The sequence below is a fragment of the Carettochelys insculpta genome, chromosome 14 (genome assembly GCF_033958435.1).
Source record: "Carettochelys insculpta isolate YL-2023 chromosome 14, ASM3395843v1, whole genome shotgun sequence".
Classification (NCBI taxonomy): Eukaryota; Metazoa; Chordata; order Testudines; family Carettochelyidae; genus Carettochelys; species Carettochelys insculpta.
This window is the reverse complement of record NC_134150.1, coordinates 12,987,006-13,004,270: the sequence shown is the minus strand read 5'-3', so window position 1 is coordinate 13,004,270 and position 17,265 is coordinate 12,987,006. Positions and strand designations below refer to the sequence as shown.

At 48.1% G+C, this 17,265-nt stretch overlaps 1 protein-coding gene across 14 annotated transcripts in view; it reads left to right on the top strand.

Moving 5' to 3' along the window:
- Positions 1-17,265, top strand: part of CHD9 (chromodomain helicase DNA binding protein 9) — a 312,438-nt gene that overhangs the window by 285,366 nt on the left and 9,807 nt on the right. For all 14 annotated transcript variants that reach the window (XM_075008394.1, XM_075008399.1, XM_075008398.1 and 11 more), the window contains one exon: positions 7,989-8,117. In XM_075008394.1, coding sequence (XP_074864495.1) covers positions 7,989-8,117 — 129 coding nt within the window. The remainder of the gene's footprint in view (positions 1-7,988; positions 8,118-17,265) is intronic.

The window sequence follows — 17,265 nt, the reverse complement described above, 5'->3', positions numbered from 1 at the left end:
AATCAGGAAAGGGATCTTGGAATTATAGTGGATAGTTCTCTGAAAACATCCACGCAGTGTGCAGCGGCAGTCAGTAAAGCAAATAGGATGTTAGGAATTATTAAAAAAGGGATCGAGAATAAGACGAAGAATATCATACTTCCCCTATATAAAACTATGGTATGCCCACATCTTGAGTACTGCGTGCAGATGTGGTCTCCTCACCTCAAAAAGATATAGTGGCATTAGAAAAAGTTCAGAAAAGGGCAACTAAAATGATTAAGGGTTTGGAAAGGGTCCCATATGAGGAGAGGCTAGAGAGACTGGGACTTTTCAGTCTAGAAAAGAAGAGATTGAGGGGCGATATGATAGAGGTATATAAAATCATGAATGGTGTGGAGAAAGTGAATATTGGAAAGTTCTTCTTCGAGTGTCCCCGTGGGTGCTCCACCATAGGTGACGGCTTGGCCGGCGCCGCAGATCGGATCTTCCAAGCAGTTTCTGCCGGACCGCGCATGCGCCGGCGCGCGCCGCTCCCTGGCACGCTCCTGGCCATGTGCGCGATCCGGTCCCCGCCAGTTCCTCTCAACCGCCGTCGGCTGCAGACGGAATCCGACTAGGCTAAAGCCACATAGCGTATTCAACGACTTTATTTGTTTTCTCTTTAAAGTTTTTCAGTTCTTGAGGATACCATAAGTAACCGGTTGTTATTTTGTAAAAAAAAAACAAACAAGCTACGGAGGGACAGCTCAAGCCAGTCCCAGTAACAAGCACCGGAGGCCGGGAGCTAGGGCCATCAGCCCTCCTGCGGAGGCAGGCCATCGGACGGGGAAACAGCACAAAGAAGTGCTAAGTACCCGCAAACAAACTCAAAGACTCACCAACAATGTCCTCCTCAGGCTTTAAAAAATGTGAGTCCTGCCGAGAGGCGATGCCAGTGTCCGATGGGCACAGTCTCTGCATAAGGTGCCTGGGGGAGTCCCATGTGGCACAAAAATGCGCCTTCTGTGCAAAGTTAACGACCAGAGCATGGAGAGACAGGGAGATGAGAATTAAACTGCTGCTTCTTGACAAGGCCCTCCAGCCAGACGTGCCGGAGCGGCCGCAGCAGGAGGGACCCTCCAGGGCCCTTAGAAGGAAAGCTGCCTCCCTCACTCCATCAGCGCAAAAACGGAGGAAAGTTTCTCCAACCCGATCACTGCTGGCAGCAACAGTGAGCGGGACGGGAGGAGCGAGCAGCCCCCAGCCGCAGCAACAGCTGATCGGCGGCGGCACAGAGAGCCACGTGGAAGCGGCTCAGCCTCTGATGATCAGCCAGCCGCCCCGCATCGCAGGCAGGGCGGCGGCTAAGCAAGCGCCGGTACCGGCGGCACCGACCCCCGGGGAACCGGCGGTGCAGAGCGCGCAGGCACGTAGCCTGCAGGCGCAGAAGGACTCCGCACGTGCGGCACCGCCCTCGAGCGTGCCTAGCACGGTGCCGACGGGGCCGGGATCCCCCGCCCATCAGGGGGCGGAGTTACCTCCTCAAGGGAGGGGGAAGGCTGCTCACAAGAGGAGGCACTGCAGCCCCTCTCCAGACAGGGCTGTGGAGCTCTTTTCTCACAGCCCTCCGCTCATGTTGCAGACTCCAACCAGAAGGCAGGGGCCCCCCCTAGCCTACCCGGAGCCCCCTTCTCCTTTCCTGCAATCAGCCTCCCCATGGCTGGCACCACCCTCGCCCTTCCTGGGATTTGAATCGCTGGACTATTATGCAAAATCGCTCTCTCCAGTGTCTCGACGATCCCCCTCTCCCAGACACACAGGGTACGTGCAAAGGGAATGGTCAAGGTCACCTTTCCAGGAACAGTGCCTATACTGCCATGGTCGTCCCTACCACGCGGGGCATGGACACCATCGGCAATCTACCAGGGAGAGATCCCCACATATTACCTCGTACCCCCGAGGGCAATCGCGATCGGGGACGGAGACTCAAGCATCCCAGGGGGGACTGGCCGTGGACCCACGAGATTTTCCCTCGCAAACCTCCAGCGAGAGGGCGCACCATCACCATCAAGAACCGGAAGGGTCCAAAGAAATGTACCCCAGCGGTTCCTCGTTTTCCTCCCCGGATGAGGCCACGGCCTTAGGGGACGTCCATCCCAAGGACGATCTCAAACAGTTTCAGGAGCTGTTTAAGAGGGTAGCTTTCACGCAAGGCATCCAGCCAGCACAAGTGCAAGAGAAACATCATAAGCTCCTTAAAAATTTGAGCTCCCCGGCCTCCTCCAGAGTAGCAATCCCGCTTGATGAAGCGATCTTGGAGTCCGCCACTACCATATGGCAGACCCCGGCAACTATTCCGCCTGTCCAAAAGAGAGCGGATAAGAAATACTTCGTGCCGGCGAAGGGCATGGAGTTCTTGTTTAGCCACCCCCAGCCAAACTCCTTGGTGGTGGAGTCCTCGCAGCAAAGATTAAAAACATCGCAATTTAAAACAGGGGGAACGGACAAAGATGCCAAGAAGCTAGAGCTGTTCGGCAGAAAGGTCTACTCCTCCTCCACTTTAACCTTGCGAATGGCAAATTATGCAGCGCACTTGGCGAACCATAATTTCGACAACTATGCCAGATTAACTTCCCTTATGGACTCGCTTCCAGAGGACAAAAAGCCGGTCCTCAAGGCCATAGTGCAAGAGGGCTACGCGGCTGCGAGGATGGAAGTTCAGATTGCTTTGGATGTTGCGGACACGGCAGCACGTTCCACAGCAACTGCAGTGGTGATGCGACGGGAGTCCTGGCTCCAGACCTCGGGCATACCGAGAGATCTGCAGGCGAAGATAATCGACCTTCCCTTCGACTTGCAGAAGCTGTTTGCTGAATCAACTGACTCGGTCCTTCATTCCAGTAAAGATTCAAGAGCCACACTCAGGACCCTGGGGATTTACACCCCTCCATACTCAAAGAAAAGGTACTACCCACAGCAAAGGCGGTACCAATACCAGCAACAGCGCCCCCAGTATCACAGGGGTTACGAGCAAGGGCGGCATCAGCAGCACCAGCAGTACAGAACCCCCAGGCGACGCTCACAACAGGGCCGTCCGTCCTCGGGGCGGGGCCAAAGGCCACAAGTTTGACATACAAATCCAGGGCTGCGCCATCACCACCATTGCACAAGATCATCCGAAACGACTTTTTCACCATCGCCTCCGACCATTCTACGACCAGTGGCAAAGGATCACCACAGACAAATGGGTGCTGGAGATCATAGCCACGGGGTACGCCATCCCCTTCCAGTCGCTCCCGCCGCCGCGACCGCCGCCCAAGCCCCACCCCCAGGAGGCCTCCCATGTAGCCAGGCTCAGGCAGGAGGTGGCCCACCTAGAGTTCATAGGGGCGGTGGAAAAGGTGCCGGAGCAACTGCAAGGGAAAGGGTTCTACTCTCGGTATTTCCTGACGGAGAAAAAGACAGGAGGCTGGAGGCCCATCTTAGACCTTCGTGGCCTCAACAGGTATCTGTGCAAGCAACGTTTTTGGATGATCACTATTGCCTCCATCCTTACAGCACTGGACGATGGAGACTGGTTCGCAGCCCTCGATCTACAAGACGCGTACTTCCACATAACCATTCATCCGGCTCACCGACGTTTTCTCCGGTTCATGGTGGGCAACGAACACTTCCAATACAAGGTCCTACCGTTTGGCCTTTCCTCGGCCCCCAGAGTCTTCACCAAGACCTTGGCAGTGGTGTCAGCCTACCTGCACAGACAGGGGGTGTTTATTTTCCCGTATCTGGACGACTGCCTGCTCAAAGGGACCTCGAAAAGGGAGGTTCTCCGCATGATACGCGTCACAGCAAACACGTTCTCCTCACTTGGCCTGGTTATCAATCTGGCAAAATCAAAGATAGACCCCTCACAGGACATAGAGTTCATAGGGGCTCGCATAAACTCGGTCTCGGCGAGAGTATACCTACCAGAGGCTCGCTTTTGAGCCATCGGTTCCCTCGTGCAGGTCATCACCTTCAGCCCTACGGTGCCAGTCTTGACGTGCTTGCAGCTGCTGGGCCACATGGCAGCGGCTACGTTTGTGGTACAGAACGCCAGGTTGCACATGCGCAGCATGCAACATTGGCTGGCAAGTGTATACAAGCCGGCAGTACACACCGTTCACAGGGTGGTGTCGCCCCCACCTGGGGTGCGCGAATCCCTGCAATGGTGGGTAAACCCCGGGAACTTGCTAACAGGGGTACCCTTCCATCAGCCGCAAATATCGGTTTTCCTCACTACGGATGCCTCCCTCATAGGGTGGGGAGCGCACATGGGCGAAGAGGTGGCTCAAGGACTGTGGTCACCCACGGAACAGTCTCTACATATCAATGTTTTAGAGCTCAAAGCAGTGTTCAACGCCTGCAAACACTTTCGAGACCGTATACAAGGCAAAGTCGTCGGGATCAGTACAGACAATACCTCCACCATGTTTTACATAAACAGGCAAGGAGGAGCTCGATCCCGTACCTTATGCGCGGAAGCAATCCGCCTATGGAACTGGTGCATCGCCCACGATATAATCCTGAGAGCCTCCTACTTGCCGGGCACGCACAACGTGAAGGCAGACCAGTTGAGCAGACGTTTTGCGCTCACCCACGAGTGGCAGATCCGTCCCGATCTACTACGGCCGATTTTCCACGCATGGGGGTTTCCCCAAATAGATCTGTTTGCCACTCAGCACAACAAACAGTGCCCACGATTCTCCTCCAGAGCAGGGCTGGGCCGGGGGTCCCTGGGGGACGCGTTCGCGATCCCGTGGGGAGGCCCCCTGCTTTACGCGTTCCCCCCCGCAGTGCTGATCCACAAGGTTCTGCAAAAAGCCAGGAGAGACAAGGCTTGGATGATCCTGATAGTCCCAACGTGGGATCGCCAACCATGGTTCCCCCTACTCCTGCGCCTGTCGGACCGCCCACCGATGCCTCTTCCGGTGGCGCCGGATCTGCTCACGCAAGCCCAGGGGTCCATAGTGCATCCGCACCCCCAAAGCCTGCGACTGCAAGCGTGGCTAATCCATGGCTCAGCTCCCTAGAGAGCACATGCACAGTGGAAGTACAGCAAGTCCTAGAAAGTAGCAGGAGGACTTCCACTAGGAAAACCTACAAACAAAAATGGACTCGCTTCAGGGCTTGGTGTTCTACCAAGCAGCTGGCCCCCCTTTCGGTGCCTATACCTACAATTCTAGAGTATTTACTGGACCTCAAGAGAGCAGGACTCTCGCTATCCTCGTTAAAGGTCCACCTTGCCGCCATCTTGGCGTTCAGACATGAGGAGGGAGGGCACACGGTGTTCGCCCACCCTATGGTTACCAGGTTCCTCAAAGGGTTGGTAAACCTATACTCCCCTCGGAAACCGATTCCACCTTCGTGGAGCCTGGACCTGGTGCTTACCACACTCATGGGACCACCGTTCGAGCCCTTGGCCACGGTTCGCCTTCGCCTCCTTACAATAAAGACGACCTTTCTTCTTGCAATTACGTCGGCTCGTCGGGTGAGCGAGCTTGCGGCAGTCATGGCAACGCCACCCTGCACTGTCTTTTCCAAGGAGGCGGTAACCATACGGCTGCATCCAGCCTTTGTTCCCAAAGTTTCTTCCGAATTTCACATCAATGAACCTATTGTTCTACCCTCGTTCTATCCAAAGCCTCATAACTCCAGCGAAGAGGCGCGCCTACACCTCCTGGATGTGAGGAGGGCGCTAGCCTTCTACGTAGACAGGACCAAGTCCTTCCGAAAAACGGATAGACTCCTGGTCTCCCTCGCTCCCAAATCTAAAGGAGAAGGTCTCTCATCGCAGAGAATCTCAAAGCACATTGTATCCTGCATAAAAATGTGCTACGAGCTCAGAAAGACTCCTTTGTCGGCCACTCCCAGGGCTCATTCCACCAGGGCGGTGGCAGCATCAACAGCCTTTTTCAAGGGCGTTGCATTGAAAGACATTTGCAGAGCGGCGACCTGGTCATCCTACGACACGTTCGCCAAACATTACGCCCTTCACAGGGTATTCCAAGAGGATACCCGTCTCTCTGCAGCGGTCCTCTCGGGGACCAGCTGCACATAATCCGATTACCCACCACCTATCTGGGTTACTGCTGGGTAGTCACCTATGGTGGAGCACCCACGGGGACAGTCGAAGAAGAAAGAGAAGTTACTCACCGTAGTAACGGTGGTTCTTCGAGATGTGTCCCCGTGGGTGCTCCACTTCCCGCCCATCCTCCCCGCTTCGGATCTCTGTTAGTGTTTTGCAGGGGCAACCGAGGCGGTTGGTCGAGGAACTGGTGGGGACCGGATCGCGCACATGGCCAGGAGCGCGCCAGGGAGCGGCGCACGCCGGCGCATGCGCGGTCCGGCAGAAACTGCTTGGAAGATCCGATCTGCGGCGCCGGCCAAGCCGTCACCTATGGTGGAGCACCCACGGGGACACATCTCGAAGAACCACCGTTACTACGGTGAGTAACTTCTCTTTATTTACTTGTTCCCATAATATAAGAACTAGAGGACACCAAATGAAATTAATGGGTAGTAGGTTGAAAACTAATAAAAGAAAATTTTTCTTCACACAGCGCACAGTCAACCTGTGGAACTCCTTGCCAGAGGAGGCTGTGAAGGCCAGCACTCTAACAAAGTTTAAAAAAGAGCTTGATAAATTTTTGGAGGTTAGGTCCATAAATGGCTATTAGCCAATGGTAAAGTATGGTGCCCCTAGCCTTTAGTCAAAGGCTGGATACAGATGGCAGGAGACAAATTGCTTGATCGTTGTCTTCGGTTCATCTCCTCTGGGGCACCTGGCACTGGCCACTGTCGGCAGACAGGATATTGGGCTGGATGGCCCTTTGGTCTGACCCAGTATGGCTGTTCTTATGTTATCATTCCTTGAAGCAGAAATTGATGTTACTTTTCTGTAACTGGAGGTTCTTCAAGCTATATGGTCTCTGTATGTATTCCACTCCTCCTTCTCCTACGTCCCGTCTGCTGTGAATTATTTGGGATTTGAGGTAAGAGTAGGAACTGGAGAGTTATCAGCCCTGGCCACCCTTATGCCTTCAGTTCAGAACATAAGGAATGCAGTGGCATATATGCAGGCTAGAAGATGCTGCTTGCAAAAAATTCCAGGCTCAGGCATGTGGCGTTCATGCATATCCATATATGGAATATAAGTAGAGATCACACGAGTTAAGAGTTGGATTACACACCAGTTTCAGGTAAGTAGCCTAAATTTTCTATTGTCCTTACCACCACTCTTCTCCCCCAGTAAACTAGCAACTGAGAGTGACAGTTTAGTGTTTCATACTCATTATATCCCAATGAATGCCATTACTTTATCACATGTTGACCAACTGAGATGTAGATGCATAACTGGAAAAAATTAAATGAGTGTATTGATGCATTTTAAAGGAAGATACAGTAAACTCTTTCGTACCCAGCATTCTATTATCCAGAACTCTCAAATAACTGGAATTTTAACTATAAGTAAATTTTAGTTACATTTTCCATAAGTACAGTATAATAAAAGTAAATACAAATAAATACAGCAAATACAGTGTGCAATACTACTGTTATTGGTAAATAAAGTATTCTGCACACATTTTTGTTGGTTAACATCTAATCTTGTTTTTCTTTAGTGTTACACATTGCTAGGTATACTTCTCAATTATCCAGACTATTTGAATATCTGGCAACCTCCTGGGCCCAGGGCTGCGGGATACAAAAGAGTTTACTGTACTATAAAATTCTGGACTTTCAGACTAAGGGTTTGAAAGTTGTGAACAGGGTTTGGCCATGCACTGCTTTGAGACTGTCTCAGTTTTTAAAATTGGGGGGCAGCAGCTGCAAAGGTAAGTCAACTTTTGATGTTGGAAATATGAAAGGATTTACTTTTAAAGATGGTGGCTTATGAGAACATATCAACAAATCCGTCTTCCCAGCAATTTTAATTTATTTTAACAGAAGACTAACAATAATTCATTTCTAAATTCTCTCTAAAACAGAGAATGCAGCTTCATGATGGGAGGCCAAAACAAAAAAGGCATCGTTGTCGAAATCCTAATAAATTGGATATTAATAGTCTTACTGGTGAAGAACGTGTTCAGCTGATTAATAGAAGAAACGCTAGAAAGGTACTTGCACTACTGTGCCCATTCTCTCTTTGCTCAAACACAAAAATTACATGAAATGAAGCTTTATAGGAATTCCTTATGTACGGTCTAAAGTTTAAAGTTTTTTAAATGGGACATGAAGGGTAGTTGTAATATTGAAATCAGAATTTAGTAGTTGCTACAAAATTATTTGTGAGATGCTGTGCAAAATTATATACATTGTGTACGCAGGATTTTGTTTCTATCAGTTGAAATTCAGATAGTACAGAAGACACACACAATATTGTATGTGCTACTTCAGCCCCATGTTTAAAAAATTTGAATAAGTGTATAGAATCATGCAGGAGCTCCTGGCTCTGGAGTGAATTTCATCTGGTGATAGTAGAGTATTATATTGAGGTGTCATAAGAAGGAGTGAGTAAATTCCAAATGCTCAAGTACTATGAAAATACAATGGGATTGGAGTCACTGTGTGGAAGAAAAAATTGATAAGTAGGACCTGCTCTTATTGGGGGATATTCTTAAATTCATGTTTAAATACAATAATTCTTTTCACAGAACAGGGAAATCTTTTTTTATAGCTAAAATTTAGTTGTCAGCCCCCCTCTCTGTGTCTTGATAGAGCATCCCTGCCAGAGTTAACTTACCCTTAGCAATCACAAAGTAAAACGGAAGAGCAAATACAATACCATTGGAATGGATTAGATTGCACCAAGTGGAAGAGCTTGTTGGCTTACTCTTGGCTATATTGTATATTTATCTTGCTTTTCTGAAGCAAAGTATAAATATTGCCGTCAAATAATTTCATTAAAATGCGTCAAGTATTGTTGCCTCTTACTTGGGTTAAAAGCTTTGTTTAAATAGAAATACAGTAAACCCTCCAGTTACACAGGGGTTGCATTCTTGCAACCCCGGTATAACTTGAATTTTCACACAAGTTGGGGGGAGAGGGAACCAGGCTGCCACCTGGTTCCTGGCTTCCCTAGGCTTGAGGGGCCATGGCACAGAGCAGTCCACAAGGGCTGGCCAGTTTCTTGGCTCCTAGAATGGTGGGGAGCCAGGAACCAGGGGGCAGCCTGGTTCCTATCTCCATACTGATTGTTGGACCTAGTTAACTGACCAGCAAACCAGGTCAGTTTCCTGGCTGCTTTTCCCTGCCTTCCTCCAGTGGTGTGGAGGTCATTCTGACAGCTGTGCCTCTGGGGGAAGGCAAGGAGAAGGCTTTTAGCTAGCCTATCTGCCTGCAACTGCGAGCAGCTAGGCATGCTAAAAGCCCCTTCTCCCCTCTTCTCCCATCTGTACAGCTGTAACCCTGACAGCTGCGTGGCTGGAGGAAAGCAGGGGGAAGGCTTTTAACCTACTTAGTTGCTCACAGCTATGGAGAAGAGCAGGGGGAAGGGGCCACAGAGAAGCTTCAAGCTGTTGCATTTAAGAGAGTTATGTGCAACTTGAAGTTGCTTACTTTGAGGGTTTACTGTACTAATGACTAGATTTCCTGGCACCTCAGCCTTCAGTCTGTAAATACATCACCCTCTAACAGCTCATTAAAGGACGTTTCTCTCCATCCACCTGTCAGACTAGAGACAGCTTTAGAGCTCCTGGGTGTATGTTGAGGAAATCTACAAATTGGAGAGTTGAGTGGGCTGAATTGTCCAAAATTTTCTGCATGATCCAAAGTGTGAGTGCAAAAGTATTTACCAGGTTTGCAAACACAGGCACAGGCCTGATCTGAACCCAGTGGGAACCAGCTACAACTGTTGGATCCATGTCTGATGGGAAAACAAAAAGACCCTCTAGGTATTGGTTCAGGTCAGTTGTCCTCTTGCTCATGCCATTGTTGTGACAGCAGCCGGATGCACCACTTCTGCTGTCCACCACGTCCTCACTGGAATGTTGTAGTGTAGAATGAGTGTGGCAAGGAGCATAATTCCTCTCACTCCACAGAGCTGGCAGCACAGCAGGGAGCAGTGGATGGCATGTAGCTGCTGCCATGTTAATTCTTTGAACTGGTGGAGGAGGAGAATTGGCAAGATGTGACAGTGATGGTGCTGATTCAGGTTTGTAGGAAAGAGTCTGGGTTGGGTTGGAAGATGACTCACTCAGGTTAGGGTAGCGGGCTTGAGTCTGTGTTGGACCTAAAAATTAGACCATTGCCTAGCCGGTAGAATTTTCAATTTCCAGTTCAAAAATTAAATAATTCATTCAACAGACTGTTTATTTCCTGCAGAAGATGACCTGAAAAATCACAGAAGGGATGCTGTCCATGCTTCTGAAAGGGTTTCAAAACATGGCCTGATAGGTCAGGGAGGGCAATAGAAAAAAGGGAGAAGTGATCCAAGGACTCCATGGAACCTTAACAGTAAAGAAGAAAGTTACTAAAATTAAATTAAATATATTTACAATTGTTTAGGAAACTGTTTTCTAGTATTTATTATCTGTCCACTAAGAACATTTTTTTCCCATAATGAAGAATAGCTTCATAAACTACTTTGATATATGTTCAAGTTTTCCTTAACTGGAGTTTACAATAAGTCTCACCAATGTATGTGTGGTTGAAAGCAAAAGATTAAATGTGGCCAAAGCCTGCAAATGTTGTGGCTTTTTATCATAGGACACTGAAAATCTGCTCTACTAATAGACTAGCTCTTGATGTAGTTTGGTGGTGGTTCTGTAGATGTGAAGCCTCTGATGCTTAACACGTAATGATGATTTGCATATATAGTACACCTTTCATGGAGAAGGATCTCAAAGTATTTTACAAAATTACTTCACCTGTTATGAAAGTGTTGTACCCATTTAAAAGCCTTCAGGAACATAGATAAACAATTTAGTAATGATTCTTCATTATCCTTAATAGGAGTTCTGAAAAGATCGCAATGTCTCCAGTCCTGTTTCTTCAGTGTCTGGTGTTTTTGGGTTTTTTTGGTCTGTATAAATTCTCTGCATGCGTGATTTGTCTCAAACTCTAGGGTTGTATGTTCAATCTGTGATACCTCTTGATTCTTCTTCAAGTGCTGTCCCCGTGGGTACTCCATGGTAAGTGTTGGATTCACCTAGCATGACAGCACAGAGACTTTTCCATAGCGGTATTGAATGGGGCTGTGCATGCACTGTCCCAGCATGTGCTGTGTGCACTACTAGGTAGTGTGCACTGCCCCGTTCTCTCCTCAGCTGCTCCTTCGTTGCCCTCAGGTACACACACAGCATGGTCTCTCTCCTCTCCCCTCAAACCTGTAGATAGGATTTGGGTTATTGTTAGTCAGTTCTTGTTTCTTTCATATAGGTACAGCAAGGTCACGACATTCATGAGTGTGACATTCGCAAATTCAATTATTCACGAATGCTGCTTCCTCAGGGCTCCAGAACCAGAAGCGCCAGCAGCCGCCACTTCCCTGGGTCTCCGAGCCCCCCATATTTGCAAAATTCAGCATTCACACGAGTTCTTAACACCAAACCCTCGCGAATGTTGCAACCCTACTGTAGTTTATTGTTAACTGATATTTACTACAGTTATGTAGGAATAAAAGAGGGAAAAAAGTAAGGATGAGGAGAAGTGGGTACTAGCCAGTTTCATTACGCATTTTGTAAGTTTTCCGACTTAAAAAAAAAAGAGGAGGAAAGAAACAAACTACAACACTGAACTTCTCAGTATTAAGAAAGAACAGCATGGCATTGGTTGGTTGAAGTGCCAGGACCCCATGCCAGCTTCTGACTGGCACTCTGAATGCGTCCCTTGCCTTGAAGAGAGAAATATTCCACAACACTACTTTGACTGTAAAAGCCTAACAGCCAGAGGTGAGGGTAGACAGGGAGCTAAGGCTCAAAATGCTCATGTTTGATAAAATCCTCCAAGTGCATTCAGAGGCACTATCTGCAGGAAACATCCCTTCTGTCAGTGATACACCCCCCTTGCCTTCGGGGGACTCAGTCCCAGTCAAAACTGTCCTCCTAAAGTCCTTATCTAGAGTGAGCAAGGGGAAAAAGCCAGGTACTTGTGGTATTCAAACTAAGCCCAAGCCCACTCCTTCAAAATCTAAAAGCCACACTGCTCTCACAGTAGCTTCAACACCTGCGGCACTGGCTGCATCCGAAGTGGCACGGTAACAATTAACAGCATCGGCAGACTCAGTGGGAGCTGCCATGCAGCCTGCACAGTGAGCACCAGTAGAATCACAACTAATGTGGGTGCCTGAACAACGTGCAGTGCCGTGTTGTCGTCTCCGCAGCAGCAGAGGGACAAGCTCTTAACTGTCAGTAAGAGCAGTCGTGAGCTGCAACACCACGGAAGGCTAAGGCTAAAAGGAATAGGGTCCCTGCAGGGAACCATAGCCCTCGCTCTTTTGTCCGTTCACTGAGGGAGCATATCACTACGTCCACCACCCTTCCTTTCACAGAACCAATGTGGATAAATATCATCATGACTGCAGATCACCGAGGTACTGCCATTCTCTCCTTATTATTAATCTGCACAATATAGGGACCATTCGCCTACAAGTGCTGGTAAGTTTCATGAAGTCCTTTTATTACCACAGTCTGCTAGACTGAACAGATATTTTGACTGTAGAAGCACCATTTTCTTCACATCATTCATCTCCAAGTGCTGCCCCTAGGAGCATACTGGCACTATGAGTGTCATCATCATCATCATCATCATTACTCTCACGAATTGTATTACTCCAGGTCCCAATTACAACCATTGCCCTGCTGTCTCACTAGGGGTCATTCACAAGCAAACTCTGCTGTTTGACATCAGTCAGCTCTTGTTTTATCACCCTCTGTGCACACTGTGAGAGAGAGGGAATTGTATGATACACTCCTGCCAGATGATACTGAATCACGACTTCCCCCGGACTCATCACTGGCTGAATTGGCCATGTCGCATAGGGAAGCTCTTTCACCCATTCGCTAGACTTCTCCTCCTGATCTGAAGCAGTTCGAGGCTCTTGTTTAGGAGAATGGCTATCAGTCAAGAGATTAGATTGACTGAAATACCTGAGAAACAACACAAACGATTGAAGGATTTACAGCCCCCGTTAACTGCAAGAGTAGCCCTACCCCTAGATGAGGCTATATTGGAAGCAGCAGACAACATCTGGAAAACCCTGCCACAGTGTCACTAACCAACAATCAGGCAGAGAGAAAATACTTCATTCCAGCGAAGGGCATGGACTTCTTATTTCATAACCCACAACCTAACTCCTTAATAATAGACACTGACAGTCATAGAGCGAAGTCTTCATTATATAAAAATAACCTTCCTGATAAGGAGCACAAGCATCTGGAGTTATTCGATAAGAAGGTATACTCATTTGCTGCCATCCAATTGCATATAGGCAACTACTCAGCACTGCTAGACAATCACAGTTTCAATAAGTATTCCAAGCTTTCCGAATTAATACCTTACCTGCCTGAGGACAAACAATCCATCCTGAAATCTGTTGTTCAGAAAGGCCTCTCTGCAACAAAGACATCATTGCAGATGGCATTGGATTTCACTGATACAGACACCAGAACCATGGCCACCGCCATAACCATGCAAAGATCATCATGGATCCAGGCAGCAGGCATTCCAAAAGAGTTATGAGCAAAGTTTGAAGAGCTACCATTTGATACAGTGAAACTATTTGCGTTGAATACGAATGAAACCTTACATTCTAGCAAGGATACGAGAACTACCTTGAGTGCTTTGGGGATGTACTCTTTTCCATTCAGGAAAAGAAGACACACCCCTTACCAATGGTACAAAGACCAGTCATTTTCAGGATATTCCTACAAACTGTATCAGTACAATGCCAACAGACCAAGAAGTCAGAAGCGCAAAGCTCCAAACAACCACTCTGCCCTTCCACTGGCTTCGAAGCAGCAGGTTTGAAGTTTTGTTCGAGGGCTCATTGAACCTCTCACACTCACCAGTGTGCACTGATCAGATATTCACCACCACCTACGTCCTTTTTTTACCATCAGTGGACGTCAGTAACCACAGACAGATGGGTCTTAGATGTCATCACCCAGGGATACACTGTCCCTCTACTCTCCGTCCCCCAACATCTCTCCCTCACCCATCCCTCCGCAGGGGCCCCTCCCACAAGAACTTACTGTGGCTCTCGGAAATTGGAGCCATAGAAGTTCCAAAGAAGTACCAAGGGAGGGGGTTTTACTCGAACTATTTTCTACCACAAAAGAAAATAGGGGGCTGGAGACACATGCTAGTAGACCTATGGTGGTTAATAAATACATTCACAAGCAGCAATTTAAATATGACCACTTTGCTATAATTCTTGCACTGGATGAGGGAGACTGATGCACAGCCCTCGACCTCCAAGACACTTATTTCCATACCACTATTCACCCTGGTAACAGATGCTTCCTGCACTTTGCCCTCAGAGCACACTACAATACAGAATCCTGCCCTTCAGGCTTTCAGTTGTCTCCAGGGTATTCACCAAGGTACCGGCTCCAGTAGCTGCACACCTCAAACGGGAAGGCATTACCATACTCCCGTACCTTGATGACTGCCTCCTTTGGGGACAAGCTGAAGACATCAGCAGAGCCATAGTCCAGGCCATGAAACAGCTATTACAATCACTGGGGTTCCTCCAAAACAACAAAAAGTACTGTGGCACCATATAGACTAACAGGTATTTTGGAGCATAAGCTTTTGTGGGCAAAGACCCTCTTTGTCAGATGCATGATCTGACAAAGTGGGTCTTTGTCCACGAGAGCTTATGTTCCAAAATATCTCTTAGTCTATAAGGTGCCACAGGACTTCTTGTTGTTTTTGCAGATACAGATTAACACAGCTTCCCCTCTGATATCTGGGATTCCTGATAAGCATAGCCAAGTCTACCTTTGAATCTACTATATGCATCAAATTCATTGGAGCATGGCTCAGCTCCACAACTGCTCGAGCTTATCTTTCTATACAGCACCACGAGGCTATAAAGGGCTTGATATTAGAGCTTACCATCAGTCCCACGGTTCCTGTGCTGACGTGCTCTTCAGCCACATGGCAGCCCCCACATATGTTGTCCCCAGTGATCAGCTACATTTCCCCTGCCTCCAGCATTGGCTGGCATCAGTGTATACCCCCGGCAGACATCAAATTCACAGATGAGTGTTGGTTCCTTGAAAGGTAACAGAATCCTTATGCTCGTGGACCCAAGAACAGAACTCTCTAGTAGGGGGTCCTATTCCATCGCGACCAACCAGCCTATCAAATTACAATGGAAGCTTCACTTCTTGGCTGGTGAGCACATTGCCAACAACATTGTGTACAGGGTCAATTGTCCAGAGATGAGCAGAGTTTGCATATCAATCTCGTAGAAATACATGCTGTTTTCAGTACCTGCAAATGTTGTCTGCCACACATCCAAAACAAGACCATCCAGATCCTCACAGACAACACCACAACTATGTTCTATTCAATTGTCAGGGAGGAGCATGGTCACAATCCCTTTGCACAGAGGCTGTAAAGCTGTGGAGCTGGTGTATCAGACATAAGATCGTTCTCAGGGCATCATACCTGCCAGGCATGAGCAACACATTCGCAGACGCTCTAAGTTGCCACTTCTCCCTGGAGCACAAGGTGACTCAACACGTCTTCCAGACCTCTTTTCAACACAAGAAAATTCCAAATGCATCCAGTACTGCTCGAGGACAGGCAAGGGGTACAAGACTTTAAGGGACTCCTTTCTCCTTTTTTGGAGTACCCCCACCTTGTCTATGCCTTTTACACCTATTGTGATTGCTAGGGTCCTCAGGAAGATCCAGACAGGTGGAGCATGAACCATCCTCATTGCTCCAGTGTGACCCAGACAGATCTGGTTGCCTTTGTTTTCTCATATATCTCGTCATCGTCTTTACCTTCTTCCCAGCTTGGGCGTTCTCTACCAGAGCAATGCTTTCATGATTCACCCCAGACCACACACCCTCCATCTGATGGTCTGGTTTCTCTGTGGTTCCTAGCACACACATCACTTCTCCCAGCAAGTGAGGGAGTTGCTCTTATACGGTAGACAAGAAACAACTGGAAAAACTTATCTTTCCAAGTGGAGGCATTTTTGTCCTATTGTTGTGAAAGGGGCATACAACCCACAGAAGTCCCACTGCACCCAATCCTCAACTACATCCTTTACCTAGAAGAGGCTCATCTATCACTGTCCTCACTTTGGATCCACACTCACCTGTAGAAGGCTTCTCCGTGTTCACTCACCCAATTGTAAAGATATTCTGGAAAGGCCTTGCAGGCCCGTACCTCCAGTTTGGGACTTGGAACTGGTCCTTTACAAACTCATGGGACCACTTTTTGAGTTGATGGCCACATGCACTTTGGACATACAAACAATGAAAGTGCTGTCCTAGTAGCTATAACATCAGTTTGAAGAGTGAGTGGGGTAGCAGCCCTGACCAATTCCCCACCATATACAATCTTCCACAAGAACAAAGTTGTACTATGACCACATCCTGCAGTCCTACCGAAAGTGTGCTCTCAATTCCATGTCAACAAACCTATAATTCTACTTACCTTCTACCCTAAAGTGCATGCTTTCAATGTGGAGGCCAAATTGCACACTGTGGATGTCAGAAGGGCCCTATGCTTCTACAAAGCTAGAACAGGATCCTTGAGAAAATCACAGAGATTATTCTTCTTTATCGCACAGAGATTGAAGGGAGTGCCTCCGTCAGCCCAACATATATTGAGAAGTATATCTACATGCATAGTGCACTGCTGTTCCATCCAAAACAAACCACTACCATTGTTTCCAAGGGTACACTCCACAAGATTGGTAGCAACATCCGCAATCTTTGTAAAGGGAGTGACTTTACAGGACATTTGTTGGGCAGCCACATGGTCATCTAACAACACATTTGTGGTTCACTGTGCGTTATAATCCCATGCAGACAGAGACATGGCAGTAGTCAGGCAGTACTGTCCACGGTAGATGTGCCAAATCAGAACCCACCATCCAACTAGGGAGGCACTTCTGTAGAGTCACCCACCTTTGAACACCCACGGGGAAAGCACTCGAAGAAGAAAGAGAAGTTATTTCATGTTGTAATGGTTATTCTTTGACGTGTGTCCCTGTGGATGCTCCATGTGCTTCCTGCCTCCCCTTTACTCAGTGCAATAGCTATAGTTAGGGCATCAAAACACAACTGAGGAGAGAGC